The following is a 14141-nucleotide window of genomic DNA, read 5'->3' as shown; positions in this document are numbered from 1 at the left end:
TTTTGACTGTAGTGAAATATTTCATACAGCCATATATAGGAAACAGTATTATTCATCTGCATTTTTCTCTGCTCACTGTATGGGAAACATTGACTAGACTGTTACAGGCTTAATAAAGGGTATTAAGCAATAGATTGGTAGGGTTTTTCCATTTTGTTTATTTAATATTTTTGTTAACAACTGGTGTGGTAGAATCGTAATTAAAATGTATGCAACACCAAAATTACCAAGTGTCAATATGAAAATAGTGTTGTTGATGTTAGCTTTCTGCCCTGCTCTGCGCTACGGTATGTTGGCTGGCCTAGACTCCCTCTGTGTCTAGATAGGGGACTAGAATGATGCTACTTGCATAGCTTCTCAGCTCTTGGGATGAAAAAGAGGAATACATAATGCAAGAAGTTTCCTCCTCCTTCAGATAATCGACCCCAAAATGAGCCAGGCTAGACTGCACAGGATCCACAGAGGCTGATGGATATGAGGAGAGAAGTGGCAGAGGGTGATTTCAAGTCCTGCTGTAACAGGGGTTGTCAAACTGTCACGTGGTGTACCCAGCTCATGAGGTGAACTCTCCTGGGACTCAGCCCTAAATCTCTGGGAGAGAAGGCAGTATGAGGTGTCTATCCCCCAGTTGTATTGAAAAGCTGTTGTGCAACCTTCCACAGATTGTTGGCATTTTTTTAACTCTCAGTCTTGGACCATAACTTTCCCTACTTCACTCTGTTTTAAACAAAGAAAGTGTCTTTGTCTTTTCCTGTACAAACAGTGTGCTATTCCCTTGAAGCAAATCGAACTCTCTTCTAGTTGGAATTCATCTTTCTTGGATGAGGTAGCCAGAATTTTACATGACAGTTTCATGTAATCACTCTATATATCTCTTCAGATAAAATCTCTCAGCCAGCATTAGTGTCTAAAAGTTACCTGTCTAGTCAAATTTCCTTCTAAGTCAGTGGAGAGAGATAAAACATCTCCTGGAGGTGCCTATCACATCCTAGAATTGGTGGTGTGTAGCAACTGAGAGTATCGTTTGAGTATTCCATGGTGTTGACTGAGAGGCCAGAAAGAATCACAATACCTTTAAGTATTATGATACAGTTAAATCTCTTTATCAGACGATTGGATCAGGATGCTCTTTCCCATTTAAACTTTGCTCACTTGCTCTTCTGGAGAGGCCAGGACACCTTCCTAGGAGAATCCACCATATAGAGGAGGCTGCAGCACAAGACGGTTTGCTAGTTTTTCCTTTTTCACATTATAAAATGCAAACATTTTATTGCATGGAAACAAACAAAATAAATGGAGTCCTCTATCTTGTGTTTATCCGTTCTTTACATGACAATAATGAATGATGACCTCATGGTATAAAGGGAACTAATTGTGAAAAATAGCGTTTCTGCTAGCTGCAATATTTTGGTATTAATTTTATTTATTTTGTTTAAACCAGGTTCTTTGGTAATTGAAGATAAAGAAACCCCACCACACATGCCCAAGAGCCCTGTCATGGAAACAAACTTACAGCCACCAGGCAGCTTACCTTCAAACCAGCTGTCTAAGTTCCCAACGCAGATAAGCTTAGCTCAGCTCCGACTCCAGCACATGCAGCAGCAGGTCATGGCTCAGAGACAGCAAGCTCAACGCAGAGCAGGTCCAGTAGGTTTACCAAATCCAAGAATTCCAGGAGCCGTGCAACAACATCCTGCTTCTCATCAGGTAAGTTATGACTGTTTCCAGAGAAGACTCTCTTTACTTTCTCCTTCAGTGCCATGGAAAAAAAGAAAGAGAAGGAAAAAGAAAGAAATTATGTCTAGATACGTAACTTCAGATAGCTTCATCTTTATGTAAATGGGTTAGGGAACATTTTCTTTACTGAGAATTGAATGGGCATTTTAAACTTGTCTGGCAGAATGTGTGGTAGCACTCAGCCTGTTTTTATTCAGAAAAAAAAAAATCATATGGTATCCAACCGTATATAGTGCTGTGCTACATATTTTGTATTTTTGTCAAATGATTAAAAAGTGAATCTGTCATTAATTTTTTTCCAAGGCTTTTTTGCATAAAACTGTGATTCTTCCATATAACTTTCAAAGTTGGAAATACTCTCACTGGCTCTTGTAATGTATCTGCATTTATTATATCAGAATAATTCAAATCCATCTACTAGGTTTTGGTTTTAATACTGAAAAATAATGTGTTGTGTGATCATTCAGATAAATGGTGTGGTACTATTTACTTGCATCTAATTTGTTAAGAATTTCAGAAGTTTAAAAGGGCCACTCGGTAAAAATTTCTGGAACACTGGATAGATACCAGCTAACTTGCAGAATTGTTTGTTTTCATGCAGGCACCTCCGCGCTTGATTCATTTTCAGAATCATAGCCCCAAGTCCAACAGTTCAGCTCTTCCTGCACAACAGATGAGATTTCCACAAAATCAGAACCTCCCAAGGCAAGCAATAAAGCCCAACCCCTTGCAAATGGCATTCTTGGCACAGCAAGCTATAAAACAGGTAGAGTTTCCTTCCCTTTTCACTCGCCATGTAGAAATAAAACATCAAATGTGCTTTATATCATCTTACTTTTATATTATGTTTCTAGAGTGCTTTTCATTTAGAACAGAGACTGCATTTTTCTCGATGACAAGATACCCACAGTTTTCTTAATGAGATAACTGTCAAGCTTCTTTCATTTTGACAGTTCTAAGCAGCTGAAGCATTACGGAAGTGAGCCACTGTATGTGCTATGAGTGTGTTTCATTCTCTGTTTGCTATTACTGTCATTTCTGACCACTTATGCAAAACTTAACATAGCCATGGTCTGCGCACTACAGTCAGTGAATAGACCGAATAGAAAATCCCAGTATTTAGCTAAACGTTAGTGACTTCACTAGGAACCAGGTAAAAGCTTGACTAAAAAGCTATAGCTGCCACCATTCTCCAGTGTGCGCCAAATCTGAACTTTTACAGATGAGGAGACAAAAGAAAGTCCACAACTGTGGGACCTCTGCTGAGTAAGACTGATCAATACCTAACTGATCAGCAGTTGATCTGGGGCAGAAGCAAACACTTCAGATGTTTTCTGGATGTTCAGGAAGGCAAATCTTTACTAAAATGCATATTAACATATGAGTTGTTAGATATGTGGAAGGAAAGAGAAAATCATGTCACTAGAAGTAAGCAGGGAAGAATCAAATGAATCTGACCTGTGACCTGAGAAGTGGAGTAATACCATTCATGTTTGCAATGCTTACGGTCAGAGAAGTAATTCCAAATAAATTGAAGAAAGCTGTACAATATCTAAGAGAACTTCTAGAGACAAAAACTAAGTCACTTCTATTCTACGCCTCTGAAAAGAAGATTGGCCTGGCTGCAAGCCTTTCTTTCAAGTGTTTTCATTACCTAGTAATGTCTTTCTGAAACTAGAAACCAGTAAATAGAATGACTGACTAAAAAGGAATTGGGCAGAGTCAAATTTTGCCTACGGTTATCATGAAATTCCATTAAAGTCATTGAAAACTGCGTATGTCTAAATGAGAAAGAAATTTAGTCTGACTTGACTGTGCACTTCATATCATGGTGTTAAATGTATATGTGGGTGGAGATCCAGTCAGCGTTTCAAATTCTTAATCACTTTAAGTTGTTAAAGGAAGCACAACATCAAATACTTGATGACGTCCAAGTGACACTATACCTATTTACTTAATAAAGCACTGGAGCAGTTGTGCATTCAGCCGATTATCTGTAATGCTTTTATTTCACTAAAACAGTTACATTTCTCCCACAACACTGTCAATGCAGCATGAAATATTAATAGATAGTTACCATTGAGATACAGCTTTGAATTTAAGGATTCACATTCATTTCTTCTATTCATAGTTTTGAACTACTTGTCATCTTCACTTGTCTTGTAAGATTGGTTCTTGAAATTAGATAACTTCAGAGTAAATCAGGATTTTATGTTCGAATTCAGCTTACTGAACTAAGCTGCTTGTTCAACTGCTGAGTTAGAACCATTATATGCAGTAGATGTGATCTCTTGAAAAAAAAATAATACTGAATTGTGGGTTATTGTCTTTTCTTTCTAGTGGCAGATTGGTAGTGGACAAACTTCAACTGCCCTTTCAACTGCAAGCAGCACAACATCTACTCCATCCAGCCCCACAGTCACTAGTGCTGTAGGATGTGATGGGAAGACATGCGGTCCTCCTGTGATAGATTTGAGTTCTCCAGTGGGTAGCTCCTACAATCTACCATCTCTTCCTGATGTAAGTGTAACATAAGAGCAATGTTTTATGGATTCTATTTTAAAGTAAGTCTTAATGTTTGTGAGAAGCGGAAACCTTTTAGACTGAAATTCTTGCTCTGTTTGTCAAAATGAGACAGTTCCAGAAAACAGCAATGCAGGTTTGTCTACCTGTTGCTGGCAATATTCAGAAATGTTCTGGGAAACAGCTGTTAAAAATAACATTGCGGGTTGTAACTGTAATTGGACTTGTTTATTTGGATGCTGCATATTTTCCCCCGACCCTCCATAATGATACTAACAAAAATGAATTGGCTTAGCTTTCGTTTACCACTGTCCATAGATAGCACTGGTTTACTGATGGTATTTCTGGTAAATTTTTTACTTTTTTAAAATATATTTTTAACTCATTGAAAGGGCTGTCTTGGGTAGGTATTAATTGTTAGTATACTGGATATATTTCTTATATCTTTTCCTTTTGGTGGTACTTTTCTTCATATATCCTCTAACATGCCTGTGAGCTGGTGATAGAAGGAGCATCATAAGATCATGTTTTCTTAAGCTTCTAAACTTCTCTTTCATAGTTTCTTCTGATTGGTACGTGTTTGTCAGAGGTCCACATTAGAGCTGTTGAGTTTAGTCAGTTGACTTTATTCTTTCAAATAACTGCTGAGCCTATTTTTGTGGTCTAAGGTTTGTAGATACCTGAAATGTCATGGTTTTTTAGTCATACCTTGCTGTTACTCCCTGTTTCTCCCACCTGTCTTTTGTTCTCACCAATAAACTCTCAGATAAGTGTTCTATTTTTTAAATAGAGTACGTAGAGTAGAGAATCACAGTATCTGTCAGGCTTAAAAGGTGAACTACACAGCATGATCATAAAACTACTGGGTCTGTGAGACATTTTAGCATATTGATTTTTGTGCACAGTATTATTATGAACTCTTGTATATGGTTAAGTTTATGCTATTAAGATACATGGCCCAAATCACTGTAAATATGCTGACGTAGCAGGGGCCTCTGCATTCACTTTGGATAAGTCTAGCTTATAAATAGAAATTTCAGTGGTCAATGCAGTGGATACCAGTGGATTTGTGAGGTGTCTGGATAATGGAGAAAACTGATAGCAAGGTGACCTATTTTCTTATCAGACATGATCTTATGTATTGCAAAAAACCTAACATTTCAAAAGTTATTTTGCTTTATCAAACCAGAATGCGTAATTTTTACAGAAAGTTAGAATGGTAAACTGGGAGCCCCTAAAACAGAGTTCAGTTATCTGGCCTGGGCTGTGGGTGGAGAGAACAAGTGTTGGTTTGCTGTTTGCATTTTGAGTCAATATGCATGGCCCCTGCCCAGAAGGTATGTGGGAGAGATGGAATTGAGTGTCCTTTGAGGTTCTTCCAGTCCTGTTAAACACTAGTGGATTAATGGGTAGTTTGTGTATTGCTTATTATCTTTTTTAGAATATATAACGTAAGCATGTCAAAAGAAGGTGTGGAGATAAAAATTCATCTCTTAGTTCAATGTGTGAAAACTACCTGTCTGATGTAAGCCTTCTCTGTAGCTGATGGAGAAAAATTGGCACTTACAGAATCTTCTGATCTTAAAATGAAGTACTGTCTGGATTTGGCCATTTCTTTTCTTTTTAGAAAAAGCAAGACGACCTGTTTTAAAGTAACCACCTCACTTTTTGGATGGCTAAAGTTAGGTGAATTGCATTTTGGTCTTCACCTTCAAAATAACAATATGGCAGAGGCATGGAGTGGTTTTTTGTTGTTGTTTTTTGGGGGGGTTTGTTGTGGGGGTTTTTTCCCCCCTCCCAACACTAACTGCTTCCCCTCTCTTCCCCACCTTTTAGATTGATTGTTCAGGAAACATCACACTGGATAATGTTGTAAGGAAGGATGGCACTGCAGAGCAGAATCAGCCAAAACCCCCTTCGAACAGAACTGTGCAGTCACCAAATTCATCGGTACCATCGCCAGGCCTCTCGGGTAATTGGAACGTGGTGCAATCTTCTGTTTAAGTGGTCTAATGGCAAAATCTAATGTGACACTGTTAACACTGATATCAGAATTAGTTACTTCTATTTTATATCAAAGATGAGAAATATGAAACGAAAGCAAAGTTGTAGAAACCCTAGTAGGAGTTGAAGTTGAGACAATATTTTAGCATTGTCAACAAAGGTTAAGTGGCCAGATCTTAAAAACATGGAGAGAAAAACATAATATATTTTAGCGAATTGCATAGAAATACATAGAAAAATGTCACTCTTAGGGGTACATCAAATTAAAACCTAGAAGCTGTGGTAGGAGACAAGTATTTGAAAAAGAAAGAAAGGGTGTAACAGGACACAGTGGCTACAAATGGTGACTTGGGAAGTTCAATCTGGATATTAGAAGATCTTCTTCACTAGAAGGGTAGTGCAGCACTGACACAGGTTGACCAGAGAGGTTGTTGTTATGGGTAGCTAAATGTGGTGGACTCGAAGGACCCAGGGGATTCCTGTCACCATGCCTGGTGGCAATCAGCAGCTGCTCTTTACTCCCATTTCCCAATCTGGCCTGTAGTGAGGCTCTGTGAGCGTGAATTCCTAATAAGCACTCGTGCAACATTCATGTACCTGCATGGCATTCACGTGCCTGGGCAGATTAGCTGAGACAGGTGGATAACGCATTCGCAGACAGCACAAACAGCCCACTCTGTTTTCTCAGGACCAATGCTCAGCAAAAATGTCCTTCACAATTCTTTCAGCTATCTGGTCCGCAGACCTTTGGTCTCTCTCATGCCTGGCCTCCAGACTTCCTCCTTCTAGCCAGCTTGTCTGGCTTAAAGTTTCCTAGCAGATCCTGAGAGATCTGCTAGAATTTAGTAAGGTAAGATAAAACAAACTGCAATGATCAGGTGGAGGGGTCAGCCAAGCAAAGGTACTGACCCATCAGCCTGCTTACATGCATGGGCCTCTTTTTAGTCCTCTCCTTCCCTGATGCTTCTCATCCTCTCATGAATTTGTATTAAATGAGATATGGGTTAAATAAATGACACTGCAGGAGAAATTTTCCCCCAAACCTGTGTACTCCCCTGAGTCACATCTCAGACTTGGCAAAGACCTGTAGTTTGTTCTAATCTGATTCTTCTATCCTAGGAGGAGTCAGCGTGACAAACATACACCCTCCAATTCGTTCACCCAGTGCCTCCAGTGTTGGGAGCAGAGAGAGGTAAGGAAAGAGTGGGAGAGAATAAAATGTAACTTCCACCTCCATAGAACATGCCTCAGTCTCTTCTCTTGTTCATGCGTATAGAAGTCAATTTGCCTCACCTTCTCTGTTACTGGGCCAGGCCTGATGGTTATTATAGCACTCTTTGCATTCTAAAAGTAGTAATTTCATTTGTAATGTATTAATAGCACATCTAAAAATGTATTAACTCTGTAAATGATGGCTAGGTTGGCGTTAGTAAAAGAATGCCAATTCTAAATTAGTTTTTTTTTTAAAATTCAGAAAAATCGGCTAAAAGAAAAAGTTGCATAATGAAAGTCCTCGTGGAACTATAAATGACTTCAGATTTAAGGAACTGATGTTACAAAGAGGGTTATTACAAATTTTCTGCCATAATAGAGTTAGTTAAGTGAGCACTAGATACCTACTGAGAGTCTACACAAATGTTTTTATCCCTTAGTGATGGAAAATTAATGGACAAATAGATTTACACAATGTTGCTTGAAGAGTGCAGATCCATTAATGTGTTCCAATAAATTAGAACATACACCTGACATGAGATTAATTTTTCATGCAGAGAAAATCAGATGACGTTCATCCTACTTGAATTGGAAATGTAGATGCTTTTTAATATAGAATACCTTTTGCTCTATTCCATTTACGTGGTAAATTCTGTGAAGGACTCTTATGAACTGTTTAAATGTTTGTGTGAAGAGTCTTTTACTTGCATTTAAAAAAATGTGATTCTATCTGCTGCTGCTTAAATTCATTTTGTTAGATTTAAAATTCTTCATTATTATTAAAAAAAATCATAAGCTGGTATTTTTGCATTTGGTTGTCCATTCTCATCCTATTACGACTAAAGACATGAAAAAAGGCAGATCTAGTTCTAAAAGTAGGGCCTCAGTTTTGGTAGAGCTGCAAGGCTGAAAAACTCTTCCAAGATAATGTAAATATGTGTTTTATCTGGCCTATTCACTTCTGTGGTTTACAATGATCAGTTCAGCTCTGGAGAAACACTGGCCTTCCCCAAAATACAGCTGCATCTCCTCCGAAGTGGGATGATGTTCAGTGGAAGTGCTTTTTTGTGTATGACCTAAAAGAAACGGAGATTACTTGTAAATCTTGCACTAATGGGAAGTAGAACCATGAATAATTCTCTAGTTCTGGAACTGCGCCATTAAAATTTTCCCTTTTTGTAATGCCTTTTCAATATACATGAAAGGAAATAAACTTGGATGTTGTATTCTATAAAAGTAATACTGTAGCGCTCAGGATTCAAAGCAGCAAAATGGATTAGCATCCTGAGGTCTCGGAAAGCATCGGTGTACAAAAGGCGCCCAGTTCTTACTCTTAATTTCCTTTTTTTCCTGCCTCTTTCTGTCATTTACAGTTCTGGCTCCTCCAGCAGGCCACCAGGAGCTGATTCTACACACAAAGTCCCAGTCGTTATGTTGGAGCCGATCAGAATTAAACAGGAGTCAAGTGCACCCAATGAGAACTTTGATTTCCCAATTGTTATAGTGAAGCAAGAAACGGATGAGGAATCCCGGCCTCGGAATGTAATATTAACAGTTATAAAGATCTCCTTTCTCTCTGGTGGGAGGGTATTTTGCATTTATGGGGAATAAAATAATTTACTAATGTTCTGTTGGGGACTTTTTTCAGGGGAAAACTAAAACGCTAAATAAAAGGAAGAAGTGAAATTCAAAATCAGACTAGCTCTACTGCCAATTCTATTAATTAACTGGTGTAATCAGACTGCTTTTATCCATTGAAAACCTGGGAAAGCAGGAAATAGCTTGCAAACATCAAATTTTCATGTGGTGCTAGGAAGTGTTTCTAATCATAGTGCAGTAATATACATAAATAAGGTTGCTAGACTTTTGGGACATCAAAGATTAGGGTTTTTTATTAGCGGAGCAGTAAGTAGCCTTTCATAGCTAATTTCCTGTGTTTAGTTGCCTGATGTTATAGTACGGTAGTAATTTTTGCATGCGTGTTGCAAGTTGTATGGCTGCTTGCGTATAAATTTGTTAATCTGGTCAGTTTACTTGTTGTTAGGGTCATGTAAATTCACATAAATATTATAATATGGCTTCCTTTGTTTCTTCTTACAGGCCACCTTTTCAAGAAGTATACTTACTTCGTTGCTGTTAGATAGCGGTCACAATTCCACTTCCGATGAAGCCGTCTTAAAAACGGATGCGCCGGACAGCACAGATGATCAGCCAGGGATGCTGCAGGAGAACACACCCAGTGGGAAGACAGGATGGATAGGCCCCTCCCACATTGGGGAGGGCAGAAAAGAGGAGGATCCCAATGAAGATTGGTGTGCAGTATGTCAAAATGGAGGGGAGCTCCTTTGCTGTGAGAAGTGTCCCAAAGTATTTCATCTTTCTTGCCATGTCCCTACGTTGATGAGCTTTCCAAGGTAATTAGGACCCCTTCAATTCCATCTAAACTTGCATTGAAAGACATAAGCTTTGTATTGTGAAACCCAGTACAAGAAGTTTCAGCCTCGAAGGAAGCAGTATCTTCTTTGAAGTCTTGAATCGAGAGGTTTTATTGATTGGTGAAGTTTGGAATTTGCGTTGAAACTCCAGTTTAACTTTACAGATTTGCAGCCACAATAATAAAACACTTCACTTATTTGGCAATTAAGCAAGATCACTTACATCTAGGGCATCTATTATTAAAATTGGGCCACAGAATTACCAGTCTGTCATAAAATGTTTTAAGGATGACATAAAAATTTACATTTCTTTAATAACAATAAAAAACTTAAAGAAAAATCTAAGCTAATATAGTATTAAATATATGATTTACTATTATGGCTACACTCCAAGCATGGGATGTAGCGACTGACATCATCTAGTAACATCTCGTTCAACGTTGAAACAAGCAGTAGGCTTTCTTGACTGGCTGTTACAAAACAACTACTCACTTTCCTGAGTTTCAAAATACAGTCTTAAATAGGTTGTTGTTATAAGCATTACTGGCGTTTGCTTCTGGAATTAGTGCCTTTGATTAAAATAAATGGCATCTTGCAATGTTCCAACTTGGAAATGCCATGCAATAAGCTTATTAAAGGATAAAAACATCTGTCATAATGTGTTCAGTATTTAATGCTTTGATAAATATTAGGTTTTCTTATTAAATATCAGTATAGTTTGCTGGTGTAAAACATTTGGATAGCAACTTAGTTTAGTACATTGATCATCTCTGCTACTCTGAACAAGCATGCTTCTGCAAGCATATCTACTCTTTTAAATGTCACTAGAAATGGCACATAAAAATGTTTCTTTTACCTTTTGAAACTTCAAATTACAGTTTGGTGTTTTTTTTTAAATAAAATGATGCTACGTTACAGCTTTGTGCCATAAGCAAAACCCAGTAAAGTTACAGTAAACACTTAAACTAATAAACATTTGTGCCTTTCTGACAAGAAAAAAATAATCTTTAAGCAGGTAGATAACTATGTATTTACAAGGCTTTGTTTCCATTAAAATTAAAGCTTCAAGAATAAGTCTTTAAAATTTCTTTTTTTTACTGGATTATTCTGTGGAAACTGAGATGATGATGTTTGGGGTCAAGGGAGCCAAAAACAACTTTTCTGACAAGTGTTCAGATCTGTAAAGATGCATATTAATACAAGTGCACTGTGTTCCTGGATTTCAGAACGACGGTTAGCTTAATTTTCCAGCTAGCTTCAGATGTAGCAGGTTTTTGTTCTCATCTTTGTGGGGTTTTTTTGTTGGGGTTTGTTTTTTTTTTTTCAGCTGTAACAGTCTGCTTAACAAACTTTGGTCTCTTAGCATTAGTTCGTTCAAACACAGAAAATAATTCCTTTATTATTCACGTCAGCAGTGTCAGTCTACTTCTTTCATGATTGCTTTTTGTTCTTACTTCAGGTGGATAGAACAATTTCCCCTATAGATTCACAAGGCCACTGCATCTTTTTTCCTTCACTCCAACCCACCGCATGCACTCTTCCCGATTCTTGGATATTTAAATGCATCATTCCTCCATCTTTCATGTGTTTCCTGTTTTCTTGTATCATAAGATCTTTAGATCATGGCCTGTATCTATTTTTGTATATCTACCACATCATGTCTCTGATGCTAGTCCAGGCACAAAGGTGACACTGTCATATAAATAACTCCGTCAACTTAAGACAGGAGACGGTAAAAGTCTCTCTGAAGGAAAATGCCTATTATTCACTACTGTATGCTACAACTAGCAGATGGTGGAAATCTTTGAATTACTCTGAATAAAAACCAGTAAGATTTTTTTTTTAACTTGGAAAGTCTTCTGCCTTACTATCGAAATGAATTAAAAGGTGCTGCAGAAACTATTTCCCATTTACAAAGATCTTATTATTATAACATACCTCTGAGTAAATACACACGGTTAGATCTCGCAACTGGTTATTGCTGAATTCTGTCTACTGCGTAAGAAGTACAATTCGGCCCTCTTGTGGTTATCTGCAAGCATGCAAGTTTCTTCCTTTGTGGAGAACTATATTAAAAACATAGACTCTTCATAGGTTTTTCAAAACTTTGAGGTTCGCGAATTGTATTAGAGAATCAGTGAACATAGCTTGCAGAACTAATTTTGTTGTAATCTTACGCTGTCATTTAAATCTATAGGGTTTTCCTAGACTGATAAAATCAGGAACATCTGAAAGTTTTAAGGAGTGAAGAATTTCCAGTTTTCCAAAAAATCTTGTTTAGGGTGATCTGTATAGAGCAGTAATATGTTGTAGTTCAAGTTTGTAGGGAGAATATACAGTTCTTGCCATGTAACACTAATACTTTTCCTTCTATTCGGCCTATACGATTCCTTCAGTCTCTCTGTAGTTAGGAAGCAGAACTCTTTAATAGTGCTTTGCTCGAATCCTATGAGCTCAAGTGAAAAATTTCAGTACTAACAAAGGTAGACACCATTTGTCTATTGTGACAAACCAGTTTTCTGTAATGACACCAGTGCCATTAAAAAGGAAACAAAGTTTTAATAAAGCATTTTTGCCAGCAGTCTCTGCCTTTTGTAGTGTTCAAAAAACCAACAACAACAAAACCACACGTGATGCAGAAAAAAACACCCCACAAATGAGGAACTTCTCCAGAAATATGTGGAAAGCCTTTTGTCAAGAGTGTGCTACATCACTGAGGTCACTGTGTCTGTTTGTCTTCCTTAGTGGAGAGTGGATTTGTACGTTCTGTCGGGATTTGTCTAAGCCAGAAGTTGAATATGACTGTGATAAACCCGCTCACAGCTCTGAAAAAAGAAAATTGGACGACGCTGTGGGTTTGGCGCCAATAGACCGTAGGGTAAGGATAAAATGAGTACTGTCTTGCTGCTGCTTGTATTCTGAAAAGTATGCATCTCTTAAGAAGTGATGGTAAACACAGAGAATTAACTTTTTAAATAAGCTCTGAGATCATAGCAGCCTTCATGTAAACATGCTGAACAACACCTGCTGAACGTCTGAGAAATGGTTGTGATCTGGTGCTCAGAACTGGGACTGTGTTCTAGGAATTACCAAGTGCTGTTTCTAACAGAGCTCTCGTACACAGTGACCTTGCATTGAGAATTTTTTTCTTTGTTTGTGCTTTGCAAATTTGGCATAGAGTGACATTATCAACTAATGGTTTTAGTCAACATCCTTTTAAAAAATCAAGGTGGTTCTTTCACAACGAAGATATACACAGATGCAATACTGATCCTGCAGAGATTAACACAAGTCTCTGGGAACTGCTGCCCTTTTGCAGCTTTTGAATGTTCTGGTGGAAATGCAAGCAGTGGGTCTCCAACTCCTGTTTTTCCCTTAAACCTTAGAGTTAAAAGGAAAAAATTGTGCCTTTGAGCAAACAGTTGAACTGCTTGACAGAATCTTTTGGATTCTTGGGGTTTTGGGGTTGGGAGTTTTTTTGCCTTTTTTGATTTTTCTTATTTCTTTGTAGTTGTTTTATTATTATTTAAAACTTTTTTTTAAAGCAATTTTGAGCTGTATTGGAAACTTTCAGCAGTGTTTTACTTGGTTTCAGTTGGCAACTTGTGTAAATACACTGAAATTAGTATTTTATTTGGGGTCTTAGTCTACCTGTGGAACCATTATTTACATGTGCTGCTATCTAAAAGGAAAAAAGCTAGCTCTGTATTTTGCTTTAAATGTAAGTTATAAAAATGTAAGTTGTAAGTCCTGTAAATATTCTGATAAAGGATCAGCAAGCATAAAATCACACAAAACTATTTTTAGAATTTCTTTCAAGGCTCAAGATCCAGTTTAATATATTTGGATACACAAAGAAAAGATATTCCTTCCCGCTGCTAACAAAAAGCACTGTGGGCTTTGGCGTTACAGAGCAGTTACACCCAGATCAGGAAAAATATTACTGCTATCTTTGAATATTTGTAAAGCACTAAGAGCCACGCATGCTTTTTTTTTATTCCCTGGAATGTCTGCTGGGCTCAGCAAATGCTGAATAACACTGTTAGTAGCTGTATGAGGTTTCATAGCATGCATTTGAGAGTTGATAATGATATATCTATTGCAGAGAAGGAATGCTGTAGGCCACTAGTTATGACAGTTAATCTTGCTTCCAAATACAGTTTCTGTGCTCACTTTTCTGCTTAGGGGAGTACTGAGCATCTGTTTGGTATTGTCTGCAGTTTGTTATTT

General features: G+C 37.7%; 1 protein-coding gene across 1 annotated transcript in view; it reads left to right on the top strand.

Annotated features, from left to right (window-relative positions):
- TRIM24 (tripartite motif containing 24) overlaps positions 1-14141 on the top strand; it is a 61456-nt gene that overhangs the window by 43744 nt on the left and 3571 nt on the right. The window contains exons 9-16 of the mRNA XM_076339946.1: positions 1442-1707; positions 2339-2503; positions 4078-4257; positions 6097-6232; positions 7384-7456; positions 8850-9018; positions 9577-9890; positions 12657-12789. Of these exons, the coding sequence (XP_076196061.1) occupies positions 1442-1707; positions 2339-2503; positions 4078-4257; positions 6097-6232; positions 7384-7456; positions 8850-9018; positions 9577-9890; positions 12657-12789 (1436 nt within the window). The remainder of the gene's footprint in view (positions 1-1441; positions 1708-2338; positions 2504-4077; positions 4258-6096; positions 6233-7383; positions 7457-8849; positions 9019-9576; positions 9891-12656; positions 12790-14141) is intronic.

The sequence above is a fragment of the Aptenodytes patagonicus genome, chromosome 1, assembly GCF_965638725.1.
Source record: "Aptenodytes patagonicus chromosome 1, bAptPat1.pri.cur, whole genome shotgun sequence".
NCBI classification, from domain to species: domain Eukaryota; kingdom Metazoa; phylum Chordata; class Aves; order Sphenisciformes; family Spheniscidae; genus Aptenodytes; species Aptenodytes patagonicus.
This window is presented reverse-complemented; position numbering and strand designations above follow the sequence as displayed.